We start from the raw sequence: 21146 nt of genomic DNA, 5'->3' as shown, positions 1-21146 counted from the left end.
TTCAACTCCACACTGCAGCCCGTCAACCATCATCAACTAATGCAAACATTAAGATGTTTTAACAATAAAATGTGTACTTACAAATATTTAAGAATCACAACATCGCAGTAATATTTTACAATATAATTAATTTAACATGTTTTGCCCTTCACCAACCCTTAGCCCTTGAAATTCCATAGGTGAGATTTGGGCTGCTTAGTGACATCATTAAACCCCGTAAAAAAAGGCTGTAGTTAAAAATGCTAACAATTCCTCGATGAACGATTAATTGTAAGCCTTTTAATCTATTGATCTCATCGATGACTCATTAAGCATGGACATTTAAAGGATAAATTTAGTGTTGTGAGACACAAATTCACAACTTTACACATTAAATAATCAAGTGTGTGAAGTTGACATTACCTTACAGATTCACTCTCTTTGCTACTAGGGGACACATTAAACACTGTTATGCACGGATCTCAGTAAAATCTGCGGGTGCTGCCATTAATCCATGGGTCAGGTATCAGAAATAGGCTGCATGATATTTAATTATGGGTCGCGATTGGAGTAGATCAATGATTGGTTATGCAAACTTTAACTACTTTCTCTAAAATATGAAGGTGTTTTAAGCTATTTTATCTTATCTTATATTCTTATTATGCCGCGTCATGGCCAGTCATGCGGCGAGCTCCATTCTTACAACAAGTAATAACTGTAATTTTCTGAATGGAAAAGTCTTGGGTGGTTTGTTAGTTGAATATATCGAATAATTCAAAAGCTTATTTGTGTTTATGATGAAGTGGTGATTAACGATTAATCGATAATTGATTGTTAATTTAAATGATCATTGATCACAGGATTTTGTGGAAATCGACTTCCCTAGTAGTCCAAATGAGCTTTGGAGTGGACTTTCAGACGCTTTAACTCGGTATGTTTTTTACCCAAACATAAAAACTACACACTGTCTACGATTAAAAAGTGAAAAAACATAATAGGACCCCTTTATACTGTAATTCAGCAATATTCATAATCAAATGTAAGTGCATATGAATAAAAAAATACCGAAATTCTGCAATCCAGACACTTTTACATAATTGCACAAGACTTCTTTGTGAGCTTTCACTCACCTGGAAAGAAACAAAAACCCCAGCCAGTCACAGTGTGAAGCATTGCAGGCAATCTCCAGTGAAAGCGAACAGCACGCCATAACACAACTACATCACTGCCATTATAACCAATTAGGCTGAGCGACAAGACATGCAAGAGTTTTCATTCTCCATTATATTACATACAAATTCGCAGGTTTTGATTGGGTGACATTTATAATGGCGTGCCCACATAATTTTACAGTGCGCGCACGGTAATTTCTCTCAAAAGCAGGAGAAATGCTAGAGTTTAGAGCAGGTGACAACGCTTTCTGTTTGGCTGCTGAATGCCAATAGTCATGTGGAGCTGAAAATAGGGAATCAAACAAAAAATAATGACACACACACACACAAAAATCCTTTAAAAACAGATATTAAAATGGCTCGCAACCACCAAACAGTTCGGTTTCTAGTTAAAAAACTCCCACTCATTTAAACCACTGCAGGAATACATTGACTTAACTCCTGATGATAGCAGCCATTAGAATGTGACACTCCATGGCAAAGAAGAAAAGCATGCAGACGCACAGCCAGAGGAAAGATCTTGTCATTGTTAGTTTGTCACTGCTGCCAGGTCGCCAGGCCTTCACTTCAGGTATGACGGGCACACAAAGAGCTCATTATCAGGTCTAGCGGCGCCTGCGCCCCTATAGTGTTTGGGACTTGTCTGAATCTGCCTCTTTCTATTTGCCTCTAATCTACAGACAGGAAGCAAAAGCTTTGTCTACTTTCTGGTCACATTCTGAAGGATGGTCTCTCCAGCACACTATCAACTGAGATTTCTTTTTTTACCTTAATCCACAAGTTATAATCCTAAATGGAGTAGTCTGTGGGGCTTATTTGTGTGCCGCTGTATAGAAGTTTCAGCTTGTCATTTATCAGTAAAGGACAATAACAGAGGCACAGCGAGCAGCGCGGCAGTCGTTTCTTCCTCCTTTGGCAAATCCCTGATAAATGACTTAGCCGAGGATGATTTTTCATGTGATGGTTATGCTCTATAACTGTCCTCATTGGTTGATTTCGCAGAGCCTGGCACAAATAAAACCTGAGGTGGTTTTCTAGACTGGAGCTCTTTCGAACACCTTTGATAGTTTCAGATCTCTTTCCCTTGTCGGTGGTGAAGAATAAAAGTGAAATATTTATACAATTCTTTCCCAAAGCAGTATTAATGCTCATGTGGGGAGGAAAGAATGCATCTTGCTGTTTTACTAGTCATTGTACGACCAGTGAAAACGAAGCTCTTCTCAATTCCTGCTGCGCTACTATTCAACCGAGCAAATTATTTAAGCACCAGGGATGCTCAGTAACTGGTGTCATAAACCACATTCATCACCTTTAGGGTTGGGTTGTTAAGGCATTCTGTTCTTCAGAAATTGATTTGCTGGGGCAAAAGAAATGCTGGAGAGCATATAATTAGCTGATGTATTAAACATGTTGCTGTCACTGATTACGGCACTAATGTGCAAAAATATTACACTGCACAGATAAAGCCATCATTTCTGCAATCATGGAATCCACAGCAACTACTCAAGCACTCTCAATCAGACTCTTTGCCTACAAGAAGGAAGAGATAAATGGAGGAATGATAAATTTGGCTCACATTAACATTTTCAACAATAACAAACAACTTTCAAATTAGGGATAACACGCAGTCAGCTTGTCATTGTGTCAAATTGTACACTACAAACATGTGGGGTGTGTATGAGGTTTTAATATTTATGAAAGAAAACTTTACCATAACTGCAAAAGTTATTTTTGAAATATCTGTATGATTCTAAATATGATAATGGTTTTGAAATAGCTTGTGTTATGTTATTTTATGCATACATAACATTGTAAACCTTTACTACTCAATAATTTAAGGAAACTGAAAGATTGAAGAAACTGAAACTGTTTTTTGTTTGTTTGTTTGTTTTTTTGACGGATAAAGTTTAAAAGAAAACTTTCAAATATGAATAATTTGTGACATGATAAATGTTTTAACCCAATTGATCAATTCAATCCATTTTCATTTGTTTCTTGTTTGTTTGTTTGTTTTTTGAGTAGGATAATAAAACCCAAAAGGGTTTATGCTGTGCTAATGACTAGCTGGTTATATACAGGGGGGGGGGGGGGGGGGGTAAGTATTGACGTCACCAATTTTCTCAAAAAACATATTTCTGAAGGTGGCGTTGACTTGATATTTTCCTCTGAAAAATTCATATATGCAAAGAAAACAAATCTATTTAGTTTACAAATTAAGTTATGCATAATAAAATTAAATGCTGCAGGGAAAAAGTATTGAACACATGAAGAAATGGACGTGTAGAAAGGCAGTGAAAGCCCAGACAGCAGCTGAAATCTCTCAATAGTTATTCAGCAACCCTCTGCCCTTCCTCGTTGTAAATTAATATCTGCTGCTTCAATCCGACATCTACATTACCAGGATGATAAAGATGAAACCGGAGTGGCCATTTCAGCAAGACAATGATCCAAAACACAGCCAAGGAAACTCTCAAATGCTTTTAAAGAAAGTAAATCAAATGTAGAATGGCCCAGCCAATCACCTGCCATAAATACAATAGAATAAACAAAATTAGGATCAGATTAGATAGACGAACACACCTGAGCAATTCATGTGACTTCATTCTCCATATGAGAGACTTCTTTAAGCTGCCTAAATAAATAAGTTTCAGTAGTTCAGTACTTTCTCCCTGTATCATTCCAATGTTATTATACATAACTCATTTTTAGATTTTATTTGTTTTGTTTTATTTTTATGTTTGTATTGTTTGAGTTTTTACCAAAATCTGGTTTGATTCCATGTCAACAGATCCTTTATATTATTTATAAATACTTATTACTTATATAAATATGTAAATAAATACTTATTTTCCCTGCTGTATATACTGTAACCCTGCTTAATCACACAGCTACTTAATATTTAAACACAAAAAAGACTTACCGTTTCAATAAGAATGACATGCAAGCACATGTAGGAAATCAGTTCCAAGTAATACTTGCTTGATAACGCAGTTTGATGTCATTATTCAAAAACTGTCTTACTGCAACTGACCAATCAGAACCAAGTAGTTAATGGAGCCATGTAATGGTAATTTTAGTGAGATTGATGGGTCTGAATGCTTTCAAGTGGTCTATAAAATTGACAGTAATGGAGCACAGTTTTGAGCATTCTCATTAAATTGTCCATTTTTTGAAAGTGACTCGATATGAAGGCTATACTGTACCGCAGGCATTATCAGTTCTCATCATTTCTGAAAAAAGCTCATGCTAAAAACAGTTTGATAAGTGATGTGTTCATATTTGCAGAATGACAGGAACAATATTTTCTGCATAACCATTTTGATAGTGCCCTTCAGTTATTCAGTTGACTAGAATAGTTTAAAACTACGCTATATAGCAGTTATAAGAGTTTTAGTTGACTCTCTCAATATCTGCTGACATGTTGTACTGATTTCACAAATATTTCAACTTATTCATCTGACCCAAACCCTAAGCTATGTCTCTGCAACTCTCACATGGTCACACAATGAAGCTAAGCATGGCTGTGCCCGGTCAGTACCTAAATGGAAGACCATTTTATTATTATTATTATTATTATTATTATTATTATTATTATTAACAGTCTAACTAACATTTTACATGTAGTTGCTAAGTTATTAGTAGTCAACAGAATGGCTAAAAAGGACAATCAACATAAACTGCACCCTGCACTATAAGAAAAAAATGGTACAATGTAGTACCAAAGAAGGTACAAACCCTTGTCACTGGGGCAGTACCTTTTTATGTTTTTTAAACAAAAATGTACCTTTGGTTTTTAAAACCTGCAAATACAATATTGTACCTTCAAAAGGTACAAATCTGATCCATGAAGGCACCACTATAGTGACAAGACACTTTGTACCTTAACAGTGTCAAATGTGTTCCTTCAAGAATTGTTTAAAGGCATTTTGCTTTACCCAAAATTCGTCAATTTATTTTTAGTAAATAGAAAACATCAGATACATGTTTAAACAATGTTTATTTTTAGTTTCTTTTTGTGTACATGCACCTTTTCCATTTACAATAAAGAATAAAAAATACTTTAACATTAATCAAAAGATCTACTTTTGCTAAACATTTCACTACACTTTTAACAAAAATGTTACAGAAATACATTCTCCCATGTACAATATAAGACTTTTTTTCCTCCAATTTTCACCCAATACCTTTGTAATCACTGAAAAGTTAATTTACTTTCAATAATGAAAATGTATTCATCAAAAAATGTTTACCAATTGTTTATTAAAGATGCCTTAAATGTTTACTTTACAATACTTATAGTTTTGTTTTGTTTTACAGAACTTAATAATTCATGTTTGGGTTTCTTTAAACATACGCTTTTAAATGATGATTCATGTTTTAATATGGAAATTATTCCTAAAACCACTATGCCTTTCCAGTGCTATTTATTTTAATAGATATTGTAATAAAGGAGTTGTCCAACACTTACTGTATGTAACTTTTTTTATGAGAACAATTGTGTACCGTCATTTCAGTTGTACCATAAAGGGTACAGAACAGAATCATAAGAGGTCTTTTCTGTAACATTTAACGTACAACTTTTACAAAGGTACAAAACTGGTCCTTAAGGAGCATTATTTGTACCACTGTGTACCTTTTTTTCTGAGAGTGTATTTTAGCTTTGTAACAAGAACTTTATCTACCATAAACTTTGGCATTTGTGTTGTTAGTAAGTTGACCACACATTTTCTCACATTACAAACATTTTCTGTCACAGCTCTGCATGTGTGCACTAATTTGCATTAGAGGAAAAACCAGCTGATACCCCATCGGAAAACTTTAAATGAATTAAATAAAGATACAAATGTAGGATGATCCACACTGTCACCCATTTGTTTATTTATGAAGGAGAAAATCTGCTATATTTATCAGTCATAAACATGACAGTCCCTTCTGCTGCCCTTCTGTCGGCTGTTTATGCTCCTAAAGAAAAACAAAATATGGCCCCGGTTTTAGTTTGCTGCCACAAAAACAAACACACTTCAAAAAACGGCATACCAAATGTCAAGTTCAGACACTGTGCCACATGCAACTGGTCTCTGTCCAACGGGTCTGGATTGGTAGCTTTCGACCTGCACACGGACTAAACTCAAGGGCAATGTGTTGCCGCTTATCAGCCGGCCTGGTAAATAAGAGATCTTATCTTCGGCTCGCGATGACATTGAAGACCCATGCTCTAATCAATAAAATCCAATTCTTTGTAGATCTGCCGCTCTGATTAGCGTCCTTCTAATCCAATCGCCATTTTTGTCATCCATTATAGTGGCATGGTGGGGCACTATAAAGGATGTTGTTATCGCTGGTTATGAGTTTAGCACTGATGTAAAGCTGGCAATGTGATTGGCCGAATGGAAACTTCCTCTGGCTGTTCTAATTGCAAATCCACTTGGGTCCAGACTGATACATTTCATCGCCTTGGCAACACTACAGGCAGTGAACCTGGTAATGGGGGAAGTATATTCTCAGGAGAGGAAATTACTGCTTTCCATACTGTAGCTGGACAGAGCAAAGGGGGAACAGGAAACTGTGAACAACCTGTCCTAAAATATCTGCTGCAAAATCTGTTGCATGACTGATAGCAAGATAGATAAAAACAAAAACATTTAGAGGAAAGAGCATCCTACTCTACCTAACGCCTGCTGTTTCACATATGAATTATGGTTTGTCATTTGGCTACAAGACCTGGGTCTCAGTTGAGATGATGATGGTGTTGTGTCCTTTGAGGCTAACAGTATGATGAATCTGTGTGTGATGATATGTGAAATGCAAATGCCCAAGGGTGCAGAAACAGCAGCAAGTAAACATGTTGCAAAATTTAGGAGCATGTATGTACAGCAGGGCTCGCAAAATTTCTGAATTCCTGGTAGCCCTCAGGCAGGCACTCTTCAGTTTTTGGTAGCCCGAATATAAATTTAAGTAGCCCAAATAGAAAATACATTATTTATTAAATAAAAACAAAACAAAAACAGATTTACTAAATAAAAAAGATATAATGGCATTTGTTATAGGCTTAAAGGCTTATTTTTAAATAACCAAAATTGTATTATTTAACTTTTTAAAGTTTTTATTTATTTATTTTTTTTAAATAAGCAAAAAAAAAAAGATGTTAAGTGAACACCGTTTCATGTTATTTTTTGCAGCTATGAAGACATTCGAATAAGTTACAGAGTATATATACAGTTGAAGTCAAAGTTATTAGCACCCATGAATTATTAGCCCTCCTGTTAATTTTTTTCCCTAATTTCAGCTTAAGCGAGAGAAGATTTTTTCAACACATTTCTACACATAATAGTCTTAATAACTCATTTCTAATAACTGATTTATTGTATCTTTGCCATAATGACAGTAAATAATATTTGACTAGATATTTTTCAAGACTTCTATACAGCTTAAAGTGACATTTAAAGGCTTAACTAGGTTAATTAGGTTAACTAGGCAGGTTAGGGTAATTAGGCAAGTTATTGTATAACGGTGGTTTGTTCTGTAAACGATCGGAAAAAAATATATAGTTAAAGGGGCTAATATCTTTGACCTTAAAATGTTTTTTAAAATATTAAAATCTGCTTTTATTCTAGCCAAAAATAAAGCAATTGAGACTTTCTCCAGTAGAAAAAAAACATTATCAGACATAGTGAAAATGTCCTTGCTCTGTTAAACATCACTTGGGAAATATTTAAAAAAGAAAAAATTCTAAGGGGGGCTAATAATTCTGACTTCAACTATATATATATATATATATATATATATATATATATATATATATATATATATATATATATATATATATATATATATATATATATATATATATATATATATAGTTATAGATATATATGATATATAAATATATATATCATATCATATCAAGCTTTCCAGGTGCTCCTAGTTGAAAGAATGGTGTGTGCGCACTGTGAGTCGTATAACAAGAACGGACCGATCAGCATGGCCAGAGTTTTTTAATCTCAACCCTTGCATGCAGACCATGTGCATGATGAAATCCTGACAGAGAACGTTTGGGCTGGCACCCCTCATCTGAACAGGTCCAGAGCAGAGATACCTCTCCTCTCTGAGCTGCACAGGGATGCTCATTTTGACAGACAGTAAGAATTCTAAACATTTTATGCGATTATGCAGTTAAATGTTTTTTTTTTTTTTATGTTTGCTGCATGAGGAAAAAAAGGGTCATAATTGTGGTTAGGTTTTTTGTGAGCAGGTCACAAAGGTCACACTAAAAACAAAATCGGAAATCGGAATCTGCTAAAAAACAAAACAAAAAAAAAAACAATCAGTGCCTCTCTAATTAATATAACTTCATCTTTCTGTTCTTATTCAATCCTGAATACGCACATTTCAACATGTATTAATAATAAATGTGTTATCACGCCAAATGTATAATCAAAGCAAATTGCTTTGTTTGGCAATGCATTTACTGTAAGTGTCAGTAGCAAGCAAGTTTGTCTAAACTTCTCTGACTTTTCCCGCATGTAGATGAGAAAATAATTTGTTGTGATTTTTCATTTTCCCATTATCAAGCACTCGACAATTTCACAGCACAGCAATCACACAATAATGAACTTCCAGAAGCAATTAAGAGGCTCTTCCTGCCACATAGCCTTCGTGTGAGGTAATGCCTGTATGGACTAATCATGGTGTGCTTCAGAGGAGCTGGTGGATTAGCTTTTTGATTAATATATATTTTTTTAGTTATTACAAAAGATGAAATCCTCTAATCGATGCACTGTTGAGTGTGTACCTCTGACAGTTCCTGTAATTTGGCTTAAGTGAAACTGGACATTACTGCCGCTGGCAAGTTGCCAAGGAAACATCAAATTAACATTACACAAGTTGTAAAACCAAATAACACCTAACTTCACAAGAAGAGCTGGAAAAATGAATAGGAGATATTTTTAGCTACATTTTTTCACAGTCATATTTTATGGAAAATGATTTGTGGCATATTGCATTAGCCAGAGCACAGTCTATTTTTATTCCAGTAAAATCTAAACTTATAGCAGGCTAAAAATACAACTGTGCAATGCAAAGACAGCGAGTACAAGACTATAATAATTCACAGGTCTGAATCATAATAGTATTATTGATGTCAATATAGCTTTGCATTGCTAAAACATCCCAGCTGTGATCTTTTATTAATGAGAAGATCACAAATGTCTAAATGTATTCTGTGATACTGGGTAATAACCAACTGTAGTGTGAAAACTGCAATACATTTTGCAGCAATTTATGGCATAAAATTCACAGACAGTAAATTTGCAAATGGAGTTAACAAAATGCATCAATTGGTAATTGGCTATGAAAGATGAACATTTAGAAAGGAAACATAATAATGTTTACTGGGGTCTAACTGGTCACACTCTTAACCCTCCTATTAAGCTAAAATCTAATAGCAACATTTCCCCACTGGGGTCAATTTGACCTCACCGTTAAAAAAAACTGAAGTCAGAATTATTAGCGCTCCTTTGATTTTTTATTTTTTTTTTTTAAATATTTCCCAAATGATATTTAACAGAGCTTTGTGTCAAGGAATTTTTTGCTTTTATTTATAACTTAAATATCTCTTTACATAAACCATGTATTTGCAGTTTTTAAACACTGAATGTGTTTGAACTGACCCATTGAATAATAGAAGAACACCCAAAAATAAAGGTTACTGTTTAATTTACTCCTCTTCATGCTGTGTTCAGACCAGAAGCATCTTGCATGAATAAATCGCGTGAACATTTAGAGTGTACTTGCGTAATTTGTGCAGCAAAATCACTTTAATTGAGCATCAAATTTACTTCACGATAGACGTGGATTTGCGTCATGGGCGGGGCTTTTGTCTGCTCGGTGACTCTAGCTTCATTGCTAAGTGGCTAACATGGATTTTATTGAGAGAGTAGCTGTGCTTTATGTGCTTTAGGAAGGCTGAAGAACAGTGTAGATTCGTCTGGCGCCGTGTCTGAGAGCACTAGATGCTTTCAGAGGTGCACTAAATCTGTGAGTTCAAAAACTACTCCAGAAACTGTACCTGGACAATGGAAGCTTTCAGCGATGCTTCTAACTGAGCCGAGCCCAGTTTGATGAGCTGTTGTCTGGTGTCAGCAGGAGGATTTCCCCTCGGGACACCAACAACAGGCGCTACGTCATAATCACGCCCATACAAGAGCAAGCTCCTGATTTGTTAACGTGGCGCAAATCTCTGCTAAAGTTCAGATTTTCAGACTAAAGCAATTAGAGCGATTTGCTCATTAAGCGAATCAGACACGTCTCCGGCTCCTTTGTAAAATTGTTGCAAACAATTTACATGGGCTATAGTAATGTTCAATTTACATTGTTTGTTTAAATTTAGCCCAAATAAATTGTTTGCAACCACTTACATTAAAAAATGTGTAAAATCCACTGAATCGTTTTTTCAGTGTATGATATATGTGATTTTATTTTACTTAAGTAGAACATTTAGGACGTTTTTTTTTAGCTAAAACCTTGGTTTATGCTGATTTAAAAAAGTCAACAGCTACTGGCACATTGAAAGTCAACAAAAAAGCTCAGTTTCTTGCACAAACTTATCATTTTACTTCATAAGACCTCAATTTATTATCATGAGCCAAAAATTAGTTGATAATTTTGGCTAGCCTGTCTGTACTGTTTGACTCTCAAGGAACCATTAAGCTCTTTTCCACTATCGTGCTGAACCGTTCTTTATGTTAAACCGTTCCGTTCCATGCCAAACCGGGCCAGACAGCAGGGATACGATTTTATTTTCCACTGTGGAGTGGAGCTCTTTGGAACATTACACAGAAGGGTAGTTTTGTAGGTAATGAGTAGGTAACGAAATGTAAATGGCTCCCTTTGTTTATTTAAATTTAAACAAAAGACGAAATTATTTTGTTCATGTTCACTTATAAAAGCGAAAACAACAGCGTGACTAAACACTGTTATGCCACTCATTCGTATAGGGGTGCTAACATAAATATACAATAGAAATCACAATACCCCTATTCATTTAGAGGTCATATGTCGCGCAGCTTTGGGTAACATTTATTTGGAGGGCCAGGGGCCATGATTTCAGCTAAAACTTTCTTGAAAGTTCTAATAATGAAAAAAAATCACAGTCGTCTTTATCTTAGATGGCCTGAAGGTAAATAAAAACCCAACAAATTTTCCTTTTTGTGTAAAATATCCTTTTAAACAAGATCATTCTACATATAAACCAGAGTTCTTTTTTAAAGGAATAACAATTATCCGCAAGACTTACCAGTGTTTTGGTCCATGTACTCTTGTGAGGAATGCTGGTTTTGATGTACCCATTCCCCATTACATTTGAAGAATATCTGCAGGGCTGGGGTGGCACGGCAGCGCAGCTTAATCGGGTTGTTTTTGATTATGTAAGCATCCTCGGGCTCTTGCAGGAAGTGAGGTAACGTCCCACCAACTGATGACAGGGAATCAGCAAGGGCATCACCGACGGCTCCTGTGAAATCAATTAACACATATGAGAAATTTCCCTAGCACGCTTCTGCACAATTTAAGCTCATAAAAGTATTTTAGGATCATTTTTATGCAAATGTGCTCAACATTTCATCAGCTTTGGGTTCGTAAATATGGTGCTTTTTTATTCCTCCGGGGAATATTCTGAGCTTCCCATTGATTTTAAACTGTACGCCGAAGAGACAATTCCACTAAAACAATTCGAGCCATTTTCTACTTTAAAAACGCATTAGGTTTCCCTGAGTGCTTTTGTGATGAAAAGAATAAAAGAATTAGCGATGGAAGAGGGTGCGACTGATTGCTTTGTGTTTGACTGATGAGCTAAAATCCATCTCGGCGCAGAAGAATATGAGAACGCTCTTTCTTGGGCCGAGGGTTTGTTTTATTTTTCTTTCTTTCGCCAATCATTCTAAAGAGGAAGGAAGAATTAAAACAGCAGACAGACCAATAGCCAATAGAGATGAAACAGAGGAGACAAGTAAGATAAGGGGTGCTGACGATGTGCGGAAAGAAATAAAAAATCCCTTGAAAGTCATTAATAACCAACTAATTCAACTCTGCTCACTGAAATCTCACTACTTTCATACTACCTCCCACATTTGCAGTCACTTGGAATTGATTAACAATACATGTAAACAGCAGTTCCAATGTACACTCTTCGAATACTGTACACTGTAAAGAATGGCCGTGATTTCAACGGTAAAAAAACTGTAAAAATGCTACAGTAAAAATCTGAAGCCTAGTTAACGGTATGTTTCCTTAATATATACGGTGAATAACCGTAAATTGACTTTCCCAAAATTCCCTGTATGGCACATCACTTTTTATGCTTTTTGTTGACATTACTATGGATCTTTTTAGTTGTTTCCCCATCAGTAATGTACATTAGAGATTTATGTTACATCTAATGTTGATAAACAATGTTTATTTCATGACTTTAATTTTATGCGTGTTACCATACTGGTGTTTAGTAGCTGTGTGAATGACACTGAGCACCTTCTATATATTGATACACTTTTCTGCTTGTGGGAAAAGTTATTTGTGATAAGCATTAATTCATTATGTAACTTACTCATCACCACCTGCATATGGCTGTGTTGACGTGTTTAATTGTGTAACAAAAGATGTGTAGATGTTGGTAATTTAAAATACAGACATATTACCTCTATAAATTAATGAAATAGGGTAATTTACTGTAAAAACGAGAAAACGGTAAAGTACTGGCAACCACAGCTGCCGGTTTCTAACCGTAAAATTTTATAGATTTATTTTTTACAGTGTAGATACTGCAAGGGAACATGTACAATTATTTACATTTTTTGCTATTTTCGAAATGCTTCTAATGCAGCTAAGATGCTTTAAAATGACTAAAATTGGCTGAAAAACAACATATATATCTATATATATTTTATTTTTTAAATATTCTACGCAAATAAATTATGTTCTTTTTAATCTTTTGAACTGAAAATGAGCTTTCATCATTGTCAATAAGAAATATAAGACCCAAAATCACCAAATAAAGGTGATTTCGAAAGAGTAATGCGTCACTGAAGGCTGATATTTAGCATCACCAACGCAAGAGTAAAATTAATTGTTAAATAATAAATCTAAACATAAAATAACTACATCATAAATGAATAAGAGTAAATTCTAATCATTTACAATTTGACTGTTATTACTTTTCTTTCGAATGAAAATTTGCAGCCTTGCTCAAGTTAAAAGAACTCATGTCAAACATTGGCTTGGGAGAATGTTCATGTGAAATCCATCAACAATTTTACAAATTAATATATTATCATAATCATAAATATTTCAAAGCCACACATTCAACATATTTCACACATGATTTGAATGTGCTTTTGATTTGCGATTGGACATGTAAAGATCATGTGGTTTTTCTGTAAGGGACAGCAACCAATACACTATGCATTACTAAATGCAAAATTCTTGATGTAAATGATCATCGACAAATGTGTTGACTACTAGATACTATATGCAGCACAATGATATCATTTTCGTATCAATATTTTAGCATATATAGGCCTGTCATAATAGCTATTTTTGTTGTACGATATAATGCACCAAAATACATTGTGATAAACAATATTATTGTCATTTTATGCCACACAAGACCATTTTATGCCACTCATTTTATAATGCCAGAATGACAATATAATAGCATCATAATGCAAGTACACTCTTCCAAAGAACACATAATATCTTATTCCTAAAAATATTTCATTTAATTATAGTCATTATAACAATTTGTTAATTTAGGCATTGGAATCAGAATGTGAAAACGCACATCCTAAACAATTAAATAATAACAAATGTTAACAGAAAAAGTCGTAGGTAAAAAGTAACAGAGGTTGCGGTATTTGCTACCAGATCTATTTTCAGTTGTCAGACACCACATGAAAGTATACTAAAGTAATTTATAATAAATACTATAGTGTTTTTTTTAGCCATACTGACACTGACACCTCCAATTGAAGTCATGTGCATGTATTGTGCGATAAGTCGATATATTGATTACTGTGACAGGCCTAAGGATATATTTATATATTTTAGCATCAATATTTTTATTTCAACTAAGCAACTGCAATACCTTCAGCATTACCTTCAGCACTGAGTTCAAACACTTTTCAAATAAGTAGAATTAACTTTCAGTAAATATAGAGTTAACTACACTCATTCCATTTGATAAAGTTGACTATTGAGTTTTACAATAGGGGTTTGGTCTTGAGCTGATTGGATAGCAGAATGATTGTCAATGATGAATTAGCCGCGTCAAAAACTGATCAAGTTTATGAACATTTGTTCATAAAACATCACTTAAAGAAATAATATGCCAAATTAAGTGAGTTTTTCCTTAAAACAAGCTAAATGATCTGCCAATGAGGCAAGGAAAGCATTAATGGTTTATTTATTTATTTTTGGACACATTATTTTGCTTACCCCATTGGCAGATTATTTTGCTTTTATTAACTTGCTTCATATTATTTTTTAAAACAAGACAACATGTTTTGATTGAACTAGAAAATGCTTCTTAATTTAAGATTTTTTACATATTTGAACTAGAAACAAGCATTTTTGCAGTATAGTTGTGATTTTTATGCAGATCCACTCTATAAAAAAATCATCCCAATCAATCTAAAATTCTAATTTAATTCCAAATAGCGCTATTTAATTCATCAGATGAAACTATATTCATATCACAGTATATATTGAACAAAACAAAAAAAATACTGCAATTTCATTCACTTCCAGTATCATGCAGCCCTATTATATCCCACCGCATGCTATGAATGGCTGCTACAAAGCAGCAGCAGACTGACCCCGTGACCTCCGGTGATTTAATGGCCATCACTGTGAACAGCTGTGCTCAAGTGTCATCTGTCTAGCTTGTTTGTGAAGAAATGCAGTGTGTTATAATTGCCCCCGGTCTCCACTACTCAATTCCAATCTCTGCGCAAATGCACTTTGATTAAGAGAAACGCGAAGAGCCCCGTTCCCCTCATCTTACATGATTTATTTGAAAAGTTTTTAAGAGGGGCCAAAACAGAGCTGAAGATAGGACATGTTAATTATGTGTAAAACAAAAACATGCCAACAGCACTTTAACCTCTAATTAAAACCTTTTCTTGTTGAATGATCTGTGCAAAGAACTACAGCTCTGAAGAAGCACTGAAGAAATTAAAGGTATTGTTCAGAGATTTATTCCCAGGCGCGTGATACCTAGTTCACGGTGAAGTGCATTCTGGGCTATTTGCAGAATCGCCAAGTGGAAAAGCACAGTCACACTAGAGATATCAGGCGAATGTCACAGATCGCCCCATGGGTACGGTGAAAAAAAGCAGGAAATCTTAGATGCACAATATTACACAGGGTTTCAAAGTTCAAGGTACAAAACATGGAGCTCACTCTAAATAATTCAAAAAGAAATGTTACTCCTCTGAAGATGCTTGCTGGCAGACTCGCAGTGGGCAGGAATTTGTGTTGCACAGAGCACATATACTGTAGACAGATTAACTGAAGAAAAATTACACAATTGCATCACATTTTAAAGCGTTGCTATCTTCAGATACTTTGTGATTTAAGGATATTTTTGTCACTTCCACAGAGCGGGTGATTCGACCCTGGGCTGCTATCTTTGGTGTCAAAAGGAGTTCTTAGCTTTTTATTGTTTTTCAGTTCATTATAAAGATGAACACTTTCTTTTCTTGTTCTATGAACTATAGTAAAGTAAAAACCGTGTTCAAATAACAGTAAATAACATCATATGGCAAATTTAGACTCAGACTCAACTTTATTATCCTGTTTAGGGAAACTAAAATTGAAGCAAGGTGCCACAACACAGGCGAAGTTCCATGTAAACTAAATATTACCACACAACATACAATACATCATTTTTAGGTGCATCTTCCTCCCTGCTGGACTCAATTAATGACCTAATGGCCACCATTATAAAAGAGTTTCTAATTCTATTTGTTCTACAAATAGGAACTCTAAAACAAAGTCCTGATGGCAGCAGCAGAAGCACAGAGTAAAATGGGTGATCCAGGGTGCATAGAATACCCTGAGCACTCTTTAAAATATAATTATGGTAAATTACCATTGGACCAGTTTGGTTAAAACCGATGATCTTGTCTGCCACCTTCACAAGGCTACTCAACCTGTTCTTATTTGACAAATTAAGATTACCATACCAAGCTACAATGCAAAAAGATAAAACGGATTCAATAAATAGTGACAAAACAAAAACAAAACATAGTCAACATAGAGGTACAAACCCGAAACTATCTAAGTTTCCTCAGAAAAAAACTGACTTTTTTATAGACAGCCTGGGTGTTAGGTTGAAATGTTAACATATTGTCAATAACAAGCCTTAGATATTTATGTGTCAACAATTTCAATGTCCAAACCTTTAATATTTGTTATGCTGGGGGTAGGAGAAGCCTTCCAGTAACCTATCACCATGTCTTTTGTTTTATTCGCATTCAACTGGAGAGAAAATCTATCACACCAGGAAGTAAATTCTTCCACAAGAGGACCATGCACCAAATTCTGATCGTGGAGGAGACTCACAATCCCAGAATCATCAGCATATTTTATGATATGACAGTTCCCGTAAATACTCCAACAAAAACAAATTAGTCTAATATTTTAAAAGATCATGTAAAAAAAACTGTTCAAATCTTTATGTAATGTAATTTCACATATTTATATAGCGCATTTATCATGTATGGCCAACCTAGTCATTTCACCCTTAGGCAACTGAATCGGAATAATAAACTGAAAAAATGGCCAAACAACTTGCTCTACAAACAAGTGTGTTCATGACTATACAGACAAAGCAGATTAATATAATAAGAAAAAATATCAGTTTGCAACATCAAGCAGCATAACAAGCTTATTTAACTTCTAAAAATGAACAGAAGTGAATGAGACCGGAAGTCTCGAGCCAAAAAGATTCTAATAACCCACTCGTACGCAAAGAATAAGGTCAATAGCTTCCTATTGAATTATGAATTTAAAACCTAAATTTGTAAGGGGTGTACTTACGTATGCTGAGCACTGTATGTAATGTACCCACAATTCTTAAAAGCAAATGTGAGTGTGTGTGTGATATTTATTTGTTACTTGACATTTAAATTATATCAAAACTAACTATATTTTTGGATGTGATTAATTGCAAGCAGATGACGCAGTTGCACAGTAAGAAGGTCGCTGGTTCGAGCCTCGGCTCAGTTGACGTTTCTGTGTGGAGTTCTCTCTGCGTTCGCGTGGGTTTCCTCCGGGTGCTCCGGTTTCCCCCACAGTCCAAAGACATGCGGTCCAGGTGAATTGGGAAGGCTAAATTGTCCGTAGTGTATGTGTACATTTACATTTACACTTAGTCATTTAGCAGACGCTTTTATCCAAAGCGACTGAGTGTATGTGTGAATGAGTGTGTGTGGATGTTTCCCAGAGATGGGTTGCGGCTGGAAGGGCATCTGCTGCGTAAAAACGTGCTGAATAGGTTGGCGGTTCATTCCGCTGTGGCGACCTCAGATTAATAAAGGGACTAAGCCGAAAAGAAAATGAATGAATGAATAATTGCAAGCACCAATTTATCTAATTTGTCAAAAAAATTGCCCAGCACTAATTATTACTTGTGTGATTACATGAAAATATTGATATATTCTTGTAAATTAAAATTTCTTTTTACCTGTGACTACAAACTAAGTCATCTTTTTTTCAATTCTATATAAACCATTCTTTTCTTTCTATGCAGTACTGTAAAAAAATAAAACTTAAACATCAGTTTTTAGCAATCAAGTTGAAAAAACTGAATTTAGGTGTAACAAACTGAAGTAATTTAAGTTGATTTAACTGTTTTTAGAGACCACTTTCAAAAGCTTAGGTTTGTAAAACGAATGAACTGGACCTGCAACTTCAATCACATGCCAGCAGGTCACTTCCTTTTTGTGAAAACCATGAATATCCACTGTATTTTACTCCCGGGTGAAAAAGAGAAAGAGGAAGACAATTGTGCTGTGCAGTGTTGCAGATAGCTAGCTGACAAGATGAAAATTGTTTCGCGAGCCGAATATGGCGACATCACTTCCCTCTGCTACAAAAGGGTCAACGGTAGAAAAGGTGGCCACAACCTTTCAACAGAATTCATTATTCTTCCTAGTGGATCTGCTTGACTACAAAGCCGATTTTAATATATACATGCACTGCAACGTTGTACTGGCTCACTTTCCTATTCATGCAAATGTCTGTTCCTCACATGATGCTTCACTTATTTCAACTGTTTCAGTAAATTTGGTCCAGGTGCATCAGAGACTAGACAAGAATATGTTGAATTCTAGCGTAAATAAAAGTTTAGTTAACAAACAGATTCTAGGAAATAGGGTACACAAGAACCAAACCAAGATCAACAACGATGTGGCAAAGCAGGGACAACACAAGACAATTACAGTAAACTAAGTAGACACAGCTGTAAACAATCACACTAATGATGAGATGAAACAGGAACCAAACAGATGTACAAGTTAAAAGTTCACAATAATATAGGAAGCATGTACTGTAACAGTAGGATTAAAAGTGTGTTTCTCGGTGATAAGTCTGGATATTTCTTATAGCAGAAACGAATAAAACTTTTCCAGCTCTTTTTGCTCACGACCGTTGCTCAGACTCCAGTGATGAATCGAAGAAATAACCTGAAATGACTTCAGATCCGTTTGCCATCTGTTGCTGTGAAAAGAAGTGAAACTATTTTAACTGCCTGGCAATGAAATAAACATGATTAAAACACAGCATCAAGTACTAAACTTCAGCAAAAAAAAAAAAAATAAATAAATAAAATAATTAAGAAAAAAATAACAACAATATTAATAATAAAGCTATAATAGTAAAATTATAAGGTCTCTTTAGTTAATATAACTTAATGCATTAACTAAAATAAGCAATAAAGTGGTCACAGTATTTATTCATTAATAAAAAAATACTTTTCATTGATATCTCATGTTAGCTGAGGCAACTTCAGATTTTAATATTGTATTAATAAATATATTACTCCTCACTCACTTTCCTTTGACTTGTTCCCTACTTTATCGAGAGTCACAATGACAGAATGGTATAATTTGAAGAAATTGCTTCTTGATAATCAACATTGTGAACAACATCGTGAGCTTTTTGATGTTGTTGTGGTTTTCTGTTGTTTATTTGAGTATTAGTTTTAGTTTTAGTTGTATTTTTGTTGGCATGGCCTTTAACATCTGGCTAAGGGACACCAATAAAAACAAGTCTTTGGGCTAATTTGGTATACACAGTGCATTTGGAAAGTATTCAGAGCGCTTCACTTTTTCAAAAAATTATGTTACAGCCTTATTCCAAAATGCATTAAATTGATTTATTTCCTCAAAATTCTACACACAATAGCCCATAATGACAATGTGAAAAAAGATTTTTTTAAATTGTTGAAAATTCAAACAAATTTATTTAAAAAAAAAAAAAACTGAAAAAAATCACATGTACAGAAGTATTCACAGCCTTTGCTGTGAAGCTCTAAAGTGAGCTCAAGTAAATTCTGTTTCCACTGTTTCCATCATTCTTGAGATGTTTCAGCAGCTTCATTGGAGTTCACCTGTGGTAAATTCAGTTTATTGGAAATGATTTGAAAAGGCATACACCTGTCTATATAAGGTCCCAGAGTTTACAGTGCATGCCAAAACATAAACCAAGCATAAAGACTAAGGAATTATCTGTACAGCTCCGAGACCGTTTTGTCTCGTGGCAAAAGTCTGGGGAAGGTTACAGAAAAATTTCTGCTGCTCTGAAAGTTCCAATGAGCACAGTGGCCTCCATCCTCCGTAAGTGGAAGATGTTTAGAACCACCAGGACTCTTCGTAGAGCTGGCCAGCTGTCTAAGCTGAGTGATCGGGGGAGAAGGGCCTTAGTCAGGGAGGTGATCAATAACCCCATGGTCACTCTGTCTGAGCTCCAGCATTCTTCTGTGGAGAGAGGAGAACCTAACAGAAGGACAACCATCTGTGCAGCAATCCACCAATCAGGCCTGTGTGATAGAGTGGCCAGACTGAAGCCACTCACCGCCTGGAATTTACCAAAAGACATCTGAAGGACTCTCAGACCATAAGAAACAAAATTCTCTGGTCTGGTGAGACTAAAATTTAACTCTGGATTGAATGTCAGGCATTACGTTTGGAGAAAACCAGGCACCGCTCATCACCAGGCTAAAACCATCCCTACAGTGAAGCATGGCGGTAGCAGCATCATGCTGTGAGGATGTTTTTCAGCAGCAGGAACTGGAAGACTAGTCAGGACAGAGGGAAAGATGAATGCAGCAATGTACAGAGACATCCTGAATGAAAACCTGCTTCAGAGTGCTCTTGACCTCAGACTGGGGTGACGGTTCATCTTCCTGCAGGACAATGACCCAAAGCACACCGCTAAAATATTAATGGTATGGCTTCACAACAACTGTCCTTGAGTGAATGTTCTTGAGTGGCCCAGCCAGAGCCCAGACCTAAATCCTATTGAACATCTCCTGTGAGATCTAAAAATGGCTCTACACCGTTGCTTCCCATCCAACCTGATAGAGCTTGAGAGGTACTGCAAAGAGAAATGGGCAAAATTTCCCAAAGACAGGTGTGCCAAGCTTGTGGCATCATATTCAAAAAGACTTGAGGCTGTAATTGCTGCCAAAGGTTCATCAACAAAGTATTGAGCAAAGGCTGTGAATCCTTATGTACATGTGATTTTTCAGGTTTTTATTTTTAATAAATTTACAACAATTAAAAAAAATGTTTTTTTCACATTGTCATTATGGGGTATTGTGTGTAGAATTGTCCATTTTGGAATAAGGCTGTAACATATAAAATGTGGAAAAAGTAAAGCGCTAGGAAAGTTGATTCATGTACACTGTCCCTTTTCATGAAAAATAAACACATTTAAACG

General features: G+C 35.2%; 1 protein-coding gene across 1 annotated transcript in view; it reads right to left on the bottom strand.

Moving 5' to 3' along the window:
* unc5db (unc-5 netrin receptor Db) overlaps positions 1–21146 on the bottom strand; it is a 261505-nt gene that overhangs the window by 121283 nt on the left and 119076 nt on the right. Inside the window, exon 2 of the mRNA XM_056457840.1 lies at positions 11446–11661. Within this exon, the coding sequence (XP_056313815.1) occupies positions 11446–11661 (216 nt within the window). The remainder of the gene's footprint in view (positions 1–11445; positions 11662–21146) is intronic.

Source organism: Danio aesculapii, chromosome 5 (assembly GCF_903798145.1).
Source record: "Danio aesculapii chromosome 5, fDanAes4.1, whole genome shotgun sequence".
NCBI lineage: Eukaryota > Metazoa > Chordata > Actinopteri > Cypriniformes > Danionidae > Danio > Danio aesculapii.
Note: the sequence above shows the minus strand (reverse complement) of the source record. Positions and strands in the feature narration are given on the sequence as shown.